The 19105-nt window shown below is 34.6% G+C and overlaps 2 protein-coding genes across 2 annotated transcripts in view; one reads left to right on the top strand and one right to left on the bottom strand.

Annotated features, from left to right (window-relative positions):
- The window catches only part of LOC134676421 (vacuolar protein sorting-associated protein 4), a 517731-nt gene that overhangs the window by 377190 nt on the left and 121436 nt on the right, over positions 1-19105 (top strand). The gene's annotated exons all lie outside the window — the stretch shown is intronic.
- Positions 1-19105, bottom strand: part of LOC134676344 (suppressor of lurcher protein 1) — a 265018-nt gene that overhangs the window by 210567 nt on the left and 35346 nt on the right. The window contains exon 2 of the mRNA XM_063534706.1: positions 12499-12560. Within this exon, the coding sequence (XP_063390776.1) occupies positions 12499-12525 (27 nt within the window). The 5' untranslated portion in view covers positions 12526-12560. The remainder of the gene's footprint in view (positions 1-12498; positions 12561-19105) is intronic.

The raw sequence follows: 19105 nt of genomic DNA, 5'->3' as shown, positions 1-19105 counted from the left end.
TCGTAAGTAACATGCCATATTTTCAAAAAGGCCACCAAGCACAGATCCAAAACTTTTTTTCCAACTAAAAGAAATGATTAGACTATGCCCAGATGTTTCGCTTTACGAATCATATGTAATTGCTGTTTACATAGTACGATTTTTTTGTGTAATACTTATCTTGTTCGCAAGCCGTAAATTTTCTTGTAGTATTTGTCCGAAATCGTTGTAGTTACTCGGGAGGATTGGGTAAATATTGTCCAAACCATATGCTTTACGTGATCTCCCAGGACGAAATGTTACTTATTATTAAAGCACTAATTAAACTATATGTGTAATTTTTTAATAAAAACATAATACCAGAAAAAACGGCTAAGTAAAGTTGTATTTATAATAAACGATACAGTCCTTACTATTTGATTACTTACAAAGGTACTTTGTAAAATATTCCATAGTCATCGGTAATTTCCTTACAAAGCATGGTCGGATAAGAATATATTATTAGTCACAGATAAATCTCCTTTTCACTGACTTAACTGAGATATTTGTCGTACTGTCACCAACTTTGTCCAGATAAATTGCCGTATTCCATTACGGGCCACTGCTTCTTTATAAGGTCGACTTTTACATTTTTTACGAATAATGAGGTTGCTTGCTGTTAAATTTGTTCATAAAGTCATAGACCTTTATTAAGCCAGGGGCAGAATTTAATAATTCTGTCAAATTTTTCTTATGTTTTATACGAGCTTGAAGTTTTGTTTGTAGTATAAACGGATGTGGACGCAAAATTTGAACCCATTCTATTAAATAATGCACACGTATAAAAGTATGAAATATTGGAAGTTAGTAAGATTAAGAATCCAGCCTTATTTAGTGCAGGTACCTTACATATATTTTCTAATAAGTAGTTAATATGATTTGATATGTGAGTAATTAAAATAAGAATACGCCTGTACGTAGCATGTATATTTAAGAGATATTATGAGTATTTTTGTTTAATAATCCTTTAAGCAAAGTAAGCACAGCAAGTACCTACCTAATTAAATCAACTGAAATAATTAAAAGTACAAATAGAAAGCTTTAGGAGAATAACAAGTTCTTTTTTGTTTTATTCAGTCAATGGTCTACCTATAACACTTTTTTTGCTGATGAAAATAAATTATTATCACCTCTCTTAAAATACATAGGTACCTAAGTACTTACTAAAACGTAATATATACTTACATTATTTTTAAATGTTGTTACATTTGTAATCTACGTAATTAAACAACAAAGAACACTTTAGGAAAATAACAACTAATGCAATGTCTCAATACGACATCAAATATAAGTTCCCAAGAAAAATAAATGGGTATAGAGGCTCAAAAGATTGTCATGAACTCGAATTCTTACTTCGTGTGCGAATAATCCCTGATCCAACAAGGCACCCGGGCCAGATTGATCGTCACAATAAAAATTCTAAGTACGTAGAACTTGGAAACTTCTCCCGGATTCCGCGAGCACCTATTGCATATACGGGATTCGATTCGGGTAAATCAGGACATCGATCAGCGTGAGTATGACGTGTACAAAGTATAGGTAAGTTTACCTGGGTGATATTTCATGTTCAAATCAGATTTCCCGTAGATGATTGTTTACATTTTTATGGATGAATGATTAACATAACCTAAAGCTCTGCAATATTGTTCCATAGAATTATTAATTCTAATAAACGCTTAACTTACTACAAGGTTTAACAATTAAACATGCAGAGGTAAATCAATTTCATAAATTCGTATAAAGGAATCTTAAGTCTATGATGTAGTTAAATTCGATAGCTGTCATTTTATAGGTCAACGGTAACATTTCACTTACACGCACGGGTTCGTAGGAACTTGCTGCAAAGGATGATCATCGCTATCCAACGTGGTAACGCGGCAAGTATGATGGGCACCTTTGCACCCGGTACAGCGCGCAGAGGTCTTTTTGAATAGTTTATTTGTAATTTATTGATTAATTTAGATACTTTAACGTAATTTTTTTTAGGATTGCACATACCATTTAATTTTTAATTAAATAATATATGTTTATGAAATAATAAATAAACACGAACTAGCTGTATCAACAAAACGAGTCAATGCATTAAGTCGTTAGGCAGCGGAAACCGGTCGCGTGCCCGACCAACAACAGGCGCTCCGCCATTGTGGGCAGGCCCTAAAGCAAGACACTTTGTCACACCCTTTGTTACTCCACTAACGCTTCTTAATGTTGGTACGAAGTGCTCAGAAATGGCGGACGTCGTTTGCGGTATCATTTTTTTCAAGGCGGCCGCTTTAAATACTTAAGATTTTGTAGAGATATGGCGCCGTAGTAGCTCTACTTTCTAGAGTTGTTCTTAATATAATTTATATTGTGAGAGTAGGTAGGTACTTGGGTCACAAGTTGTTTTACAACGAAAACCAACTCGAAATCATCTTCAGCGGCATCAGTAACATCATCATCTTCCACATAAACTGATATAAATAAAAAAAAACTTACAATTAAGTGTTTCTAGAGTTCTGATTCAGAACGTTCTAGATATTGGTACTTCTGACATATTTACCAACGATTCTTAAGTACCTATGATCTACTAACTATAGAGAACTTAAGCAAATGTAAATTTTCCCAATTTGGTGCGGGTAATTGTGTTGCGCGAAATCCAAGTTAATGAGACAACTCAGTAGTAGTTAGTGAATCCGTTTAGTGGGACTTTGCGAACAGTTTGTGAGTTTCATTACTCACCATTACAGTAAATTTTACCACATTGTACTGAATAAAACCAATAAGATATCATATTCGTTAGAAAGTATTCTAATCACAATCAGATATATTATATGCAGTTACTTGCATAGATATATATATATATAAGCGGTTACTTAGTAGTCATATTGATAGTATTAAAAGTCCTCCAGCAACCCCTACCTAATTCATAGCATAGGTATTTACTTTTTCAGCAGATAAGATAACTTTTTGGCTTCATTATATTCTTGAACGTCCGCACGTGTCATAAAAAACAAAATCATACAAGTATGAGACGGAAAGCCTGTGATAATGATGACAAGTATGAAATAAATCATTTTACTTTAATATTTGCATTATAAAATATTATACATCGAAACTTTGATTACATGGAAATCTTAGGAAATTCGGTAATGTATGCATGGAAACTTAGAAGTAAACGCGTCCTTAATATGTCATATCATATCAGATTCCCAAACCGCCTTGCTTTATCGCAGCTCGGTTCAGCTTGTAGCTCTCACCGCACACCGAGGCAGCTGTAAAGTCTCCACGGCGCAAACATGTCGCGTACGAACCTGAATAAATAAACGGTGGAAGAATTTCATAACCCAAGAGTCTTTGCCTAAATGTTTAAACTTGCGCTGGCAGGTATCTAAACTAACATCAACATGCAAATTTTAATCTCACGAAATATTTGGTGTCTTTTCCATATATCGGGACCATGGGGTCCCAGATATTTAGGAGCCATGTGTGAAGCCGAAGCCAACATCGTTTGTTCACTTTAAGACAGATTAATCTAAAAGCAAGAGATACACGTGGCGGATATATCATCCACAAGCGCACAATATAATACATCCGGAGGTGGTCGCCGCCAGGTGCAAAAACTTTTGCAGTGCAGCACTTTTCCTATTATTAGGAAGGCGGAAAATCATGCAAAATGGAGAGTTTTGGTGCACAAAATAACGACCTCATGTGGTCGCGATGCTCAGTCATGAGGAAACGAGGAGGATGAAGACTTTTGTGATGTCACACTAACTAAGGTACTAAGTCTATTAAGTCAAGATGTATTTTTTCTAAGACTAGTCTCTTCTGAAGAAGTCCGTAACTTTGTGTTTAAACATAAATCGTATTGCTCTCAGAATCATCGATTTCGGCTTTCAAGTAGGTAACATTTTTATTTGCCAACATTTACCTTAGTGCCAGCCAAATAGCTCCGCCACTTGAACTATTTCCGACGCCGGACAGGCGAGGCGAGGTGAAGGTGATACAGGAAGACACATCGGTGTCGACTGCAGGGTTAAACGAGGACATTTTAAAGCGATACTTATTTTTCAGTTGCACGTAAAATTACAAAGTAACCTTTTTTGTATTAGTTTTTGCCAATAAAAAAAAATGTTCTGATAAACTCCACCAAACTAAAGCTGGATATATGGGCTAGATAGACGACTGAGCCTACTAAAGATCTTCTTCTTCCTCGCGTTATCCCGGCATTTCGCCACGGCTCATGAGAGCCTGGGGTCCGCTTGTCAACTAATCCCATGATTTGACGTAGGCAACTAGTTTTTACGAAAGCGACTGCCATCTGACCTTCCAACCCAGAGGGTAAACTAGGTCTTATTGGGACTAGTCCGGTTTCCTCACGATGTTTTCCTTCACCGAAAAGCGACTGGTAAATATCAAATGATATTTCGTACATAAGTTCCGAAACACTCATTGGTACGAGCCGGGATTTGAACCCGCGACCTCCAGATTGCAAGTCGCACGCTCTCACCGCTAGGCCACCAGCGCTTTTATGAGCCTACTAAAGATAATCGCAAATATTTATTTAGTTGGAAACAATTAATACACTTTATTACTATTTGATTGCAGCACTAATGGGAGCTAATAAAACATAACCACAATAAAGCTCAGCCAATTCATTACACTCATTACACGAAAATGATATAACATTTGCAAAATCATTGACGAACATTGGAAAATGATTTATCATAAATGAAACCAATCTAGTTATTTACTATGTATGATAAATATTTTTGATTGTGTTTGTACAGAAGTTATTATGGGAATACAGAAGCACTTACAATACTGTAATGGGTACGTGTTTTCTGTACGTGTGTGTACTCTTTAGAGTGTTGGCTCTTCCAGTTGAGATTTAAATAGTAGGTAATAATCTTAAATTTAAATAAAAAAATGCTTGATCCAAATGTGTTTTACAATATCAGGGATTTCTTCCTAAAATATCTAGTTATATAGTTATAATATAATATAATAAGCTAGTAGTAAGTATGTAAGTAAGCTAATACTTATTGTATGCTCAAAATTGGCAACTATTGGTTCTATATCTCCCATTTGTATTTGCAATCTTATGTACCGACACAGTTTACAATTAATAACTACATACTAACATCATAAATCACTAATACGTAGTAATTCGGTTAAATCTTGTTAAATATTCATGAGATCGAATTCTCTTTAATTATCGAAATATGAGCTAAATTCCATCAGCTTACGAACCTCACTGTCACACGTAGAGCCTGTGATTTACAGTGACAATCTTGACGCGCTGAGCCCACGGCACAGGCACACGCATCGAGGTGTGATAATGCGAGATTAAAAGGGTCCTAGCAACCCTCGAGGCCACTCGTGATGAACCCCGCGTTAATATACCAACACTTTTTAATTATGTGGGGAAGGGCTAGGCTAAGCCGTTTGAAAAAATAATTTGCAATTTTGACAAAACAGTGAACATTCAGTGTGTACCTACCTGATTTTATGTTCTGGATACGTCTATCTATAGCTGTTTTAACTTCCATTTATATGCTTACAAAAATTTTGGGACGCAAAAACGTCGAAGCATGCATTTTTTAATGTGGTGTTAAATAGTTTTTTTCTATGTCTTCTATGAAGCACGCAAATTATTTGATTCGGTCATATAGGTACCTAACTACGATACTATGAATACGTGTCGTACAGTCAACGGTAAAAATATGGGTGTAGACAACTTATTCAAAAATATGTCCCATAGTTCTTAATTCACTGACATAAGAGTTACTTATGGGACATATTTTTGAAATGATTTGTACACCCATATTTTTACCGTTGACTGTACCTACCTTCACTTTTTTTCTATTTAAGATATTTAGACGACCAGTCTGGCTTAGCACGGTAGTGACCGTGCTTATGAAACCGATGGTCCCAGGTTCAAATCCTGCAGTTAGGTATTTGAATGATGAGCAAAAAAGGCGTTTTCTATGTAGGTATTTAAGTATTCATAAACAAAATATTACACTAGTGACCTAGCGGCTTCGCACAGGTAGTGGGATGAATCAATTTGTGTGATAATTGTAATGTCCTATAATATGCATTGAAAACATTATGACAAGGGTCTGTACAAGCATAATGAAAGTGAATCAAAATGATAGTAAGTACGGTCTTGTAAGCATCATTAATAGTGTTAGTTTAGTTATACAGGGTGGAAAGATAAGTCGGGCCCTGGAGGGAAACTACCTTAAATCCTTAAGCTGGCTCATTTTACTTAAAGGATACATTCCTTTATTTTTAAAAAAGAACCAAAACTGCATTCAAAGTACTTTTCTTTTTTTCTTCAATTTGACTTGTCTAAAAAAATCTGAAGTACTAAATATTAGATTTATGGATATTTTCTACGACAGACGAGTGTAAGACCTAATGTTCCTTGGAGAAATGTTATCATTAACATTAACTGTATCGACTAGTAGAATAAAATTGCGAGTTTTTATTTTTTGGGATTTTTAGTCTGTTTGAGTCCCGGGCGAGGCAAGCGAGTTTTAGTATATTAAAATTTTTTAATGCAGTTTTGTTTCTTTTTAAAAATAAAGGAATGTCTCCTTAAATAAAATGAGCCAGCTTAAGGATTTAAGGTAGTTTTTCTCCAGGGCCCGACTTATCTTTCCACCCTGTATTTCATACAATACATAGTCACTAATGAAATATTTATTCATGTAAGCATAAGTCGTATTATAATCCGGTACAGTAATAATATATAAGGCGCCGCCGCAAAGACGCCGTTAAATCTACGGTTTACAACGAGATAATGTCTCCGCTTGGCTAATATCAGGATGTTTGCGGCCTCTTGCCGGCTAGTACCTATACAGCTAAACGTTTTACTTAGCATATTATTTTATCTTAGACGGGGTGTTAATGTTCAATGTGTTGGAGAAATCCCATTTTATTTATTTATTTATATTACGGAGATCCACGAGCTATCAACACAAAATAGCGCATTAATAAGAGATGCAAAGCCAATTACAAGATACTCCTTATGGCAACAGATTATTATGGTCTAAGATCCCACATATATGGTCGACCTTCACCAATCTGTCTGACGGATGAAACTATGAAAATATGAAAGAAAATATGTTTCAGAACATAAATAAATAGGGTTGCCTAAAGAAATATGGTCAAAGCTATTTTTAATAAATTTTAGAAAAAAAATTAACACTGATATGTACACGAGTTTGTACAAGGTACCAAACTATGTAAGTTTCTTATATCGCTTCATTACCATGTCAGCATTATACATATTAATTTTCTGTCAAAAGCATTATCGAGTTATCGTAGTGCACATCACTCATAAGATATTCTACGGTAACCGCTTACCATCAGGCGGGCTGTATGTTTCTTAACCACCAACGCGATACAATTTAAAACCATAATAAGTTCCGCAACGGTTATGAAAAGAATGACCATTTAGGTAGGTACTGATGAGTTAAATAAAAATTAGCACAATTGTGTTGTGAAGCTTAATTTCAATTTAAATTGTGTTTTATCATTTTACGCTCAATCAACATTCCAAATATTGAATAACTAGTATTGAATAAAAACGTCGGCATTCGAATTGAATTCTGCTTGCAGCGACCGAACAAATCGACGGAACCGATCTTAATCCCGTTCCGCTTAAACTCGTTCCTACGAAACTAGATTAAGTAGTTTGTGAATTAGCCTGAGAACCGGGAATCAACTAAACAACCCATAGATTTTCTTCCTCATTTAACTTTGCACCGTCTCCCCGCCGATAGCTCGGGATAAGTGCCGCTTTAGATAGAAATACCTAGTGCTAGTTTTGGAAAGCTTTCGTAGCAACCGCATTACTTTAACAAATTGCTTTTAGAACATTGATAAATTATAAAAAAAACGCCACTATAGTAAGTGCCCGTAGTAAAAACGCGATCAGGAATCGACACTCACTCTTGTTTCAATTCATCATGTCAATACATTTTATTTACGATCATACCAGTCTCCTAAAGGTGTGTAACGTTATATCAAATGTACCTAGCAGCTTCCTGCCTTTATCGTGAAAATATTCCAAGAATGTTAAGCTACCTCCACGGTTAGTTCAAAGTTACGTTTTAGCACCTTGATAGTTCATATAAGGTGTAGTGTAGGTACTTTACTTCCAAAGGCGTCTTTTAACTTTGCTCTTGCAAAGTTATTTTGTAAATTATTACGTGGAAAAATTTTCTGCTTTAAAATTCGGCACTCGTATTTTTACTTCCGCCTGCGCTTTTAGAATAATTATATAACATTACACAATATATTACATATTACATTATCATTGAATGTTTTCAAAAATAATCGTCATACTTTAATCTAGAACGATGAAAGTAAATCTGAATCCATCTGAAGGCATGTTACGTTTTTTAGAGTATGGAGATTTTTACTTTACTTGTATTTTTTACCCAAGCGCACGACTGTGTTTTTTTTTATAAATTGCTATTACTACAACAAAGTTCGTAACACAGCGCATTAAATAAGCTAACTCATAATTCTCACGTGAAAATTGCTTAAAAAAATTCGCAAGTAAAGTAGGTAGGTAATTCGCGTTTAAATTACGACTGACTGTCTTACTCGACATTCACTGTTCTAACCAATTTAACTTTTTCATTGTTTCAGAACGTCTGTCAAAATGAGTTATGGAACGGTTCAGTTAGAGAAAGATTTAATTGTCTTACACAATTTGAGAAATGACATTACAGCTTCATAAGTAGGTACTCATCCAATGGAATATAATGGAATAACCCTTTATTACATTTTCTCAAGTACCACGTAGTGTATGTTACAGTCTATGTATGTATTACCTACGTACATCATTACCTTGAACTAATTTTGATTATCTTTAACTTGTCTCTGTTTAGTCCAATGGTTATCTGGTGGAGAATGCCTTAAGGCGATAAGTCCACCATTTGTTCTCTTTTTTATTAAATTGTGCAATCAAGTTTAAATAAAAATACAAATAAAACCCGTAGAAAAATGTACCCAAATTGCTAATTTTATAAATATCCACAGGAACACGCAAGTTTTTCCGAACGTTTATGATCCTAGTCTCTTTATTTTCTGAATGACTTCTATATAAACTCTTACTCTCAATAACGATTTTAAAGCCGACACAGATTTCAATTTCAGTTATCTGCACATTTGAAAGCTTTTGTGAAGCATGTGCACAATAATCAAAATAGTCGCTGGCGTATATGTACAGGTACTTCGGCTTTATTCACTAGAATAAAAAAACGTTTCAGCCGGCAGCACAATTTTTAAATGTTAACTGACACGAATGTTGTACAAGATATATATTCTTAAATGGAATACCTAGTACAGTGGCCAAACAATAATATCGAACATTTTGGTGTATGAGTCATCATAACTAATGGCTATTAATTCGATCTGAAAACTGAATTCTCAATACATATTGTTAAGAACAAGATTTTTATGATTTTCTAGGTAAACTACCTAAAAACCTACTTACAGAACATACCGAGAAAACAATAAGCACCAGAGAATTATTGGAAACAGTAAAGTAAGAAGGAGACTGTGTCGAAGTTTATTAACTTCGATTATTATTATCTATATTATTTTCTTACATTGTCTATACACTGTGTTTTTTTTTATTTCCGTTAATTTCAAGGCTGCATTCCTGAGCTTAAATTGAGTAACTTTCTTAAAGACACCGATATTCTAATTAACTCCATTTCGGAGATATTCAATAATTTTTTTTTTTCCTACGAGGCCTCTACAACCGTGTTAACATTTTTTTTTAAATTGACTGTGCCAATTAGTTCTCTTAAACGTACTTAACCATACCCCGAAGTTAACGGAATTCAATAAAATAATCTAATAATAGTATGATTAGTATGAGTAGAATAGTATGATTATTATCAAAGAGATTAAATAAAATAAATGTTCACAGAGGAAACATTGTACGGGCGTGTTCAAGCAAGTAGGTTTACGTAGGATTAACCTTGGTTAATACCTATAGAAGCGCTTGCGAATTACAGTATGAGCGGTACAGAAGAGTGTAAAATAAAACCTTCGCTCAACTTAACGACCCATTGCGAACACAACCGATGCGGCACACCAAAGGGGATTTCAGTGCAAGAGGCTAAGGGCCGCCAATTCCGAGAGATGAATCGAAATAGTAGTGCAAGCCAAAAAACGAAGTTGATTGCCTTTTCTCTTTTTCAGGTGAGAAACCATTTTAGGGCAAGTTAGTATTATAACTTATATGCGAACGAGGCAGTATTATTTAAACTATGATATTAAAGAATGCAAAAAGTATACAACTTACAATTTACAAGTACATGTACTTTATCTGACTTTAACTTAGATATTGTTTACTCGCAATTATTTATGCACGACTGATATTATGTAAATAAATAAAAAGCCAATTTACGATAGCTTATAAAACTGATGCCTTCTAATAAAAAAACTATTATACATAGTTATTACCAGGATTAATTAATACAATTAGGGATTAATTAATACAATTGCCTGCAATGACATGCTAGTTATCTCATAAACTCATAATGCAGTAAATTATGAAACACAATTGTAACGACTCGCAGATAATGTTTATACCACAAATCTGGATAACACAATAAAATTCATATTTACGCAAAATGCTCACACAATAAAAGGGCGGCTTAATACATTTGATGCAAACATTAAATTGGATTTACGTATGAACGCGGCATTGTCCTCGCTTACCGGGTAAAATTAAAAAAAGGGTAGATTATGGCCCCAGTTTTTGTCCTGGAGAATTGCCAATTAGGGTCCCTCGGTCTTTGGCAGATCCTCGCTGTTGGAAAACTTTGTTGTGGTTAGTTAAACGGGATTACTGTAAAACAATTCATATGAAAATTACATTTTACAGCTTACGAGTGAATCTTTACTGTATTATCCTCTTTGCCTTTGCAACCAAACAATTAAATGTACAATTAAGTACCTCCCTACATACCTATTTATATCTCTAAACATTATAGTGTGTTGAGTATTACTATATTCGCTTATTGCTACAAATTAATATATTTTAAATATCATTTCAAATAATATCATTATGTATGTTATGCATATTTATGAACTCAAAAAATTCCGAAATCACAAAAAGGTTTGAGAAAATTTTATACGTTGAGAAAGTTCACAGAGGAGCACTAAAAAAAATAAACTGTGGTCGCAGTTTGTGTCCTGGGATTGGCAATTAAGGGCACCTTGTTAAAATGCAGCCGCGATGAGATTCCGTTCTACCCGACAACTTGTGCGGACAAAAACTTCATCGAACAGTTTTGTACAAGTATTAATTTTATTCACGCAGAGCCGGGCAAGAAGTTATAACTAAACCTTTATTTTTTTGTTAAACCCGGCGCTTGCTTGTGGATAATTTTATTAGTGTAATGAAAGCTCGAAACTACTCAGCAGTGATCGAAGAATAAATGAGTCAATGAAGCAGATATGAAGGTATGTACCAAATACATGCAGCTTTCGTCATAATTTCATGAAATGTTTAAGGTGAAAAAGAATATATATTTAGCGTCTACTGTACTAGGTAGATAAGATAGATAATTTAAGAGGCAATTTCAATATGTAAACGGCCGCAAAATTGCAGTTTGTGTATTTTATTTCACACGTTTTACCCAAAGGAAAGGGCATAAAAAAGTCTCTCTTAGTATTCCTTTATATATTAAACATTATTAGTTGTTAAGCAGGTACGGTAAAATAGCTGATTTAATTTGTTATCCAGCAACAAATAATTGAACTTCACCTAAATCCCTCTCTCTATAATGCGACCTCATTATGGTAATTGAATGACTCGCCCAAAAGCTGAGCTTGGACCCGAGCGAATTTTTAACAACTACGACAGACGACACTCCAAGTTTGAAACTCTAGTACTATCCACTTCTTTTCAAAACAAAATGATGGCGAAAAATTTCATAAAGGATACTTTGAGAGTATTTTGTAACCAGTTGAAGCTTTCCAAGTTTGGAAAGTTTTCAGACCAAACTAATATCTTTGTTTTTTTTTTTCGTTGTCTGTGTAATGATTTGTATCGTAAGTATTGCTTTGTCATTTTTTGGTAGGCTAACTAAACTGTTGTTAATGTTAATTCTTGTATCTAAAATCAAGCGATTTGTGATTTTTGCCAAAGATTATCGAATATTATAAAAGCCAATAATCATTCATATCTGGCCATTCGCTTTGGCGGGATTCGATATTTTAGCGTTAATATTCAAATATACACTAACCGCAGATTAAGCTCAAATTCTAGCTAAATGCACTTGTGTATTGCATTTGAAGCTTGTATTATGTTCAAAGAGATATAATTTACTAAATTGAAAATGTATATCCCTGAGCCGCCCAGAGGTATTCGAATTTACCCAATCACAATTTGCTATTGTTTTGGAAGTTTTGATTTGTCGATGGCTAAATGATTTAGGAAAAGTAATCTCCACGTACCTCCATTGCACTACCACCTCGGCCCATGGCGAAACAACATCGCCTTAGTTGGTACGGAGCACCTGCAAAAAAAAAAACATTGTACTTTTAATACATAACATAACATATTCTAACATCATTCATATTTTTTCTTAACATATTTGCAAACTGACATTTTTACTAAAGCATTTTAATCAGAGCAATAATGCTACTTTATAGACGTTTTCACAGTTTGCTAATGATAAACCAAAATTTACTCTCATACAGTCTCATATAAGTAGTAATACAAGTACAAGGGAAGAGTCTACCCACGAGCCTAAAAGCTAATTTTATTTCGTTCGCTGTCATCGTGCTACTTTTATTGGCAAGATCTTCGAGCAACACTGGCTTCCGACACGTCGGAAGGGAGGGGCCCAAGCGATATCTCGCCGTACAAATCTTTCTACCATTTTTCGCGGGGGGAAAGGTGCATACAGTCGCATTTCTCACACACTTACATACAAAATCCAATCTGTAATGACGACACAGATACATAGAAAATGACACACGTCAAAGACAAATCTTGCAAACCTCGATCTCTTTTTGTGTACGGACGAGTGACTAGTGTCACAACACGCACACTAACACATTTTCGTTGAAGTATGTCATTGTATTCTGAGAGATGAGAAGTCGGATTTGTCGCTCGACCGATCCGCAATTTGTACTGAGCGAGCAAAATCGATAAATCCAACAATTACTTGAGACTAAAATAGAATAATTGTATTTAAATGTAATTTAACGTATGATATGTAAAAAAAATATTACATGTGAAATGTAACACGTTCTTTTTGTAAATTTGATGTCCCCGACCTCTTTTTATAACAAAAAACCGAGCAAACAGGCATTTTTGTGCAGCAGTGTTCACGCGCGCGTCTGAACTCGGTCTAGTGAAAAATCCAAGTGCAACTAGTTTTATTACCCGCGCTAGATTATATTGACGCGCTAATCTTGTACCTCGGCAGAGGGGAAATAGTGCGAATGCCGCCTCCCTTCCGTGTTGCTCGAAGGGCAAGATAGATGTTTGCTGTCAAATACGATAAACAATAGCATCATCAGCCATTTTAATTAAACTTGAACAAAGGCCTCGAATCAGATTGAGGGACTGATAATTCAAAAACAGCAATAAATGTGTCTGAATACTCTGAAAATTGCTTCCTGACCGTCGGTTGGCTTCAAAGCTTTACCGGTGTGCCACGACCGAATGGCGGCCGCCTCGTGACCTTTCCACGAACGAACAACTAACTGCCATTTGTACCATTGTCCAACGAGAACATTGCCCGTTTTGTTGTGGTTTACTACAACACTTATAAAATAATAAATAGAACGCGTTGATTGCGTGCCGGCGGTCCACAAATTACCATCGGCATGAACGAACTCCCCGCTAATGATTGAGGAAATTAGGATAATTACGAACTTCATATCAACACCGGTATTTGGAGTTCTAATTATCACATTCAACAGTTTTCATTTATTGATAGCATTTTAAGCTTAGAATAAATTTAAAAGTGGAAAAAATACTGTCCTGGGTAAGACTTGAACTCACGGCCTCTGGATCAAGTCCCACCCTAGACAGGATATATTTTTCCAATTTTAAATTTATTCTTAGCTTAATAGCAGCATTCGAAAATGTATGTACTTGTTAAAAATTAAAATTGGTACTTAGCATAATATTCAACATTGTCTAAGTGATCACCAGCTGAACTTTGAAGTAAGAAACTACTTTAGTATGCAATTTATCGCTTTTAAAATATCTATCTATAAACGGTCCCAATGGGGATCCTATCTCATCGCATAATAATTGATTGTCATAATGTAATGTTACGCATAATTTTTCTCCAGCTGAAACAGAAAGTATTTTCGAAAATATTTTGCATAGGTTGTGTAGAATAGGGTAGGTTAGGTTAGGTTTGTGTTATAATTTTTCAGAAATTTTAATATTTCCAGCACAATAACAATTATGCGAAATGAGTTTTATGCGTAACATTACATTAGGACAATCAATTATTATGCGACCCAATATGGACCCGGTCCCAATGCGATATACCTATGCTACAGTGCCATATAATTCCAGATATAAAACATCTTTTTCCCTATCAGGACATACATGGCACTCTAGTTAATAATGTAAACTTGTTTGCCACTTACAGAGTTAAGGATCAGAGCGATCGCGAGGCGCGAGCGAAGCGTTTTCCGTATTAGGTTGCATGGTCAAAAAAGTCCGTCGGGTTGATAAAGCAGACATGGTTCACGAAAGATTTTTTTATGTACCGTAAAATGGGGTGAGTTGGGTGAAATTTGACTTTCAAACCTCGATAAAATTTTATTTTTACACGTGAAAACTGAATGGTGTATATAATAAGTGGTTCGGACGTTAGTATTTTAGTTTGTATTTTATTTTGGGTAGTTCCATTTCATAACTTTGACGATAAGACTGACATTCCATTTCCAACTGCAGCTGCAATACTGTTCATTTTACTATGGAAATTGACAATGACAGCGACGCGTTTCCATAGTAAAATGAACAGTATTGCAGCTGCAGTTGGAAATGGAATGTCACTTTAAAGAGGAAAACCCACCTCACCCCGTAGTGCCTCGTATTTGGGGTGAGAGGGTTTTTCATACAAAGGTGATTTTGGAAGGTTGTTGGATCGATTTTTTTTTATTATGCGTATTACTATAGCCCCATTTTAAATTGGAATACATTATTTTTGTAGCAGTAGCCTTAAAATCCCTTCTCACCTCCTCTCAAACCTTCTCTCCCCATTCATAACACAACTCTCCCCGCGAAACCTACTCACCCCGTTTTACGGTACTTATTTCGTGACAATTAACCAGAATCCATCCAAAAAGATGTGTATTAATTTGTAACCAGGCCAAGCAAACACAAAATATCTTGCCCGGTCAAACACAGAAGTAAAATTTAATTTTTAATGTTGTAATAATTTCCGAGCTGTATTTTCAAAGAGGAACTTTATTGATGGGATGAATAATGCAAATCAGTCCTCCCGCCAACAGGCTGGATAATATTCGTATATCTCATTGTATTTAATATAGAAATACAACACCATCAAAAGCGCTCAGTTTAATTCATTCATTTGACTAGATAATGCTGTTTTCTTAAATCAAAAGAACTTTGTCTTTGATTTTATATCTATTGCCGCTATAATAAAAAATAATAGATACATAAGATTTAGATACATAGGTACATAATAAAATTACAAAGGCCTTGCTCATATAATAAACGCTATCTTCTGTTTTTTTGATCGTTAGAAATCGGTACAAAATCCTTCATGTGAGACATTTTTTAAAGTAAGTAGTATATATTTAAAAAAAATTGCAAATATCTAGTCTTTGGATCTAAGATTTTATGTGTAGGTATAAGATTTTATATACTTATAAATATATATTTTTTAATAAATAAATATTGGCTTAAATATTCTAATTTATTAGGGCACCGTCTCTTTTCTTCATACACGAAAAAACACGGTTTAAATTAAGTGTTAGAATATTACATTTAAGTACACAAACTCGACTTCCGTGAGAATTCTTGTTGAAATAAATAATACAATAAACAAAATTGCATAAAATCCGCCGAAAGATGATTCCAAAAGCGTTCCTTTCACGACCCATTGGCAAAGTAATAAACGTTTCGAAACAAAGTAATCGCGGTAAAACGTTTTATATGTAAATGTAAATCAATTTGGCTCACTGCCGTTGAAAAAAAAACAATGTTTTTCAATATTATCATCATCTCTAGGCTGCAACTGTTGAGTTCCAAAATACTAGTGTATCAGCAGTTTCAAGAAAGCATTTTTCATGGTTTATTTGGAGGACTGAAATAAAAAAATAAAAATATAACGAGTATTTACTGCACAAATCTAGCGTTTGTTTTTTTTGTATTAATGTATATTATTAGTTCTGTGTTGAACAAACGTCTTATTACAAGACCCAACACATTACATTTTTACATGGCAGCTTTAAAAAAGAAGTAAATATATTTGTTTTTAGGGTTCACGATTAGTGCTGGGCAGCTTGTAAGTTACGAAAGTGAAACTTTCATTTAAATTTCATGTAAGCTATTGTAAGTTATCTGTTTGTGTGTAATTTTATACTTCCCGATAAACAACAACATTCTTATTAGTTATTACAGAAACCACTTTAACATAATTCCTTTAAGTGTTATATTTTGTGTATCAACGACACTGTTTTTTAATATTTTCCCAAAACAGCAAAGTGTCAAAAGCATATAATCATTAGGAATATTATACTGCAGAGGTATAAAAAAATAATAATAATAAAGAAGGCACTTCTTAACTTGGTCTTGAACTTCCGTCCTTCGTATAACAACTGGGAACAGATACAGATTTTAAAATGGTTATGATTTTACTGACGTCAGAAGTAGCGGAAATGTGACATGAAATTTAAGTGTAATTTATTCAGTAACATTACTGTCAGAAACGTTTCTTGTCAATTATGTAATTTTCAAGAGTTGAAATATGTCACAAGTTACGGTAATATGTGAAATGTTTCAGAAATTGCCCATCGCCTGTTATTTATTCCATGATAACTTCTTAATGCCTTCTTAATGAACCTTTCATATGAACGTGGATCCACATTAATCGTGGATCCAAATTATGTTCTAAATTTAATAATGGCTTGTAGGCATTTAACTGATCACCAGATACAAACTCCATTTAAATGTGAAATTATAAGATTATAACCATTATTTTTATAGCGCTAAAACATTAGTAATATAATTTTATTGAGAGGACGATTGATATTAATTAATAAACATCAAATGATCTAATTTTGTTTATGTGCCACGATTAATACGACCGCTGCCTCCCACGATACTTTGTATACAAAATTCTTCAAAAATATTAAGTTTAAGTAAACGTACATTCTGGACATCATCTTAACAAACTGAACAATGTCTAAAAACAAAATTTTGTTGAAAAAAAAATGATTTAGTAACTTTACCAGGAAAAAAAGACCGCCCACATTTCGTTTTCTTAAATGAAGGCGCGTAACCATAATGTCGTCCTTTGTAAGTCCTTCGCGAGAAAGAAAAATAAAATTAAAACACGCTATTTCTAATAAATCTGTCCGCAGCTGCGCTCGGCAGTCTTAATTGACGTAATTGAAAAGTTAAAAACCCCACGTTTCCGCCTGCCTTTTTAAATATTTACTTTAGCACCCAATTAGTGTGCTGCTAGTAGAATTTTCTTTTCACCTCCTATGTATCACTCCGTCTCGCTCGCACCGACTCGCGAGGCCGAATCAACGCCAAGTTAACAGTAAAGCTAATTTCGTTTATTTTCACTCTACCTGCAAATTAAGGCTTAAATATTCTAATTTATTATTTGCTCACGTCCTTGCCGTATTCGCCGGTGAAAGGGCAACACGCTTTACAAGAACGTAATGATCTTAATTGAATGAAAATTTGCCGAATTTACTTACTTTTATATGGTATATTATGACACATCAAAGGATATCTTAACAGTTTTGAATGAATCACGGTTAGTTTCAGAACAAAAGGTAATCACGGACAATATCCCGGTCGACATAAAGGATGACTCATGTTAGACCGGGCCGTGTCCGGGCCGGAGCTTTTGGCGCATCGTTTTCTATGGAAAGCATCACGTGATCACCTGTCATGTCATAGAAAAGTAAGTGCCTGAAGCTCCGGCCCGGGCACGGCCTAGTCTAACGTGAGTTATCCTTAAGCGTAGTGAAAGGATATCATAATTAATTCTGTACTTCATTATTTATGCGGACAGAGACGCACCATAAGGGTTCCTTTTGTCCCTTTTTGCCACGGAACCCTAAAAATCAGAAACCTTCTAAATGCCGGGAGGTGTCCCCAGCTAGCTGGAATTAGTTGAAAAAAAATTTCGTCAACCGAACTAGAAAAAAATATATAAAAAGTACTCATTTGTAGGTACCGAAAACAAGGGGTGAACTTAAACTTTTGACCGGTACTGCAAGTATTGTGATCTGCTGTTAATCCTTTGTATCGATAACATATTAACAATAAATATAATTGGTTGCTCGTTATTAAAAGCCAAGCGAGTACAATGAACGTCGCGTGAGTGTATTCATTATAACAATATACGTGAAAAATCACTTTGCACCCGCGCCCCCTTTGCCGAACACGCACTTCTACCGAAGTGGCGAGCGAGGCCTCAAATCGCGTGCGAGGACGCATAAACTTAACTACACACATTATGTACTAAGTAACATGAGCCTTTTATATTATACAAAAGTACTTAGTAAGCATTCTATTAGGAATTTTGCTATGAAAGATTTTTTGTAACAAGCCTAAACACATCATTCTTGTACCTACCTATATTAATTACAAATTGTTGAGCACTGACGGATCACGCGAATAATACGAAAAATGTATGCCTTTAAAGATAATTGGAGTACCAAGAGCAATAAACAACTCAAAAAATACTGTAAGACATAATAGTCACCACTAAAGTATGTAGGCAATTTATGTAAACGCACTTGGAACTTCGATCGTATGAATTGGCAACATTGCCTTAAATGTTATCCCATCATTGTAATAAAATGAGATAGTAGCTGC

The sequence above is a fragment of the Cydia fagiglandana genome, chromosome 2 (genome assembly GCF_963556715.1).
Source record: "Cydia fagiglandana chromosome 2, ilCydFagi1.1, whole genome shotgun sequence".
Taxonomy (NCBI): Eukaryota; Metazoa; Arthropoda; class Insecta; order Lepidoptera; family Tortricidae; genus Cydia; species Cydia fagiglandana.
The sequence above is the reverse complement of the archived record's forward strand: the minus strand, read 5'-3'. Positions and strand labels throughout refer to the sequence as shown.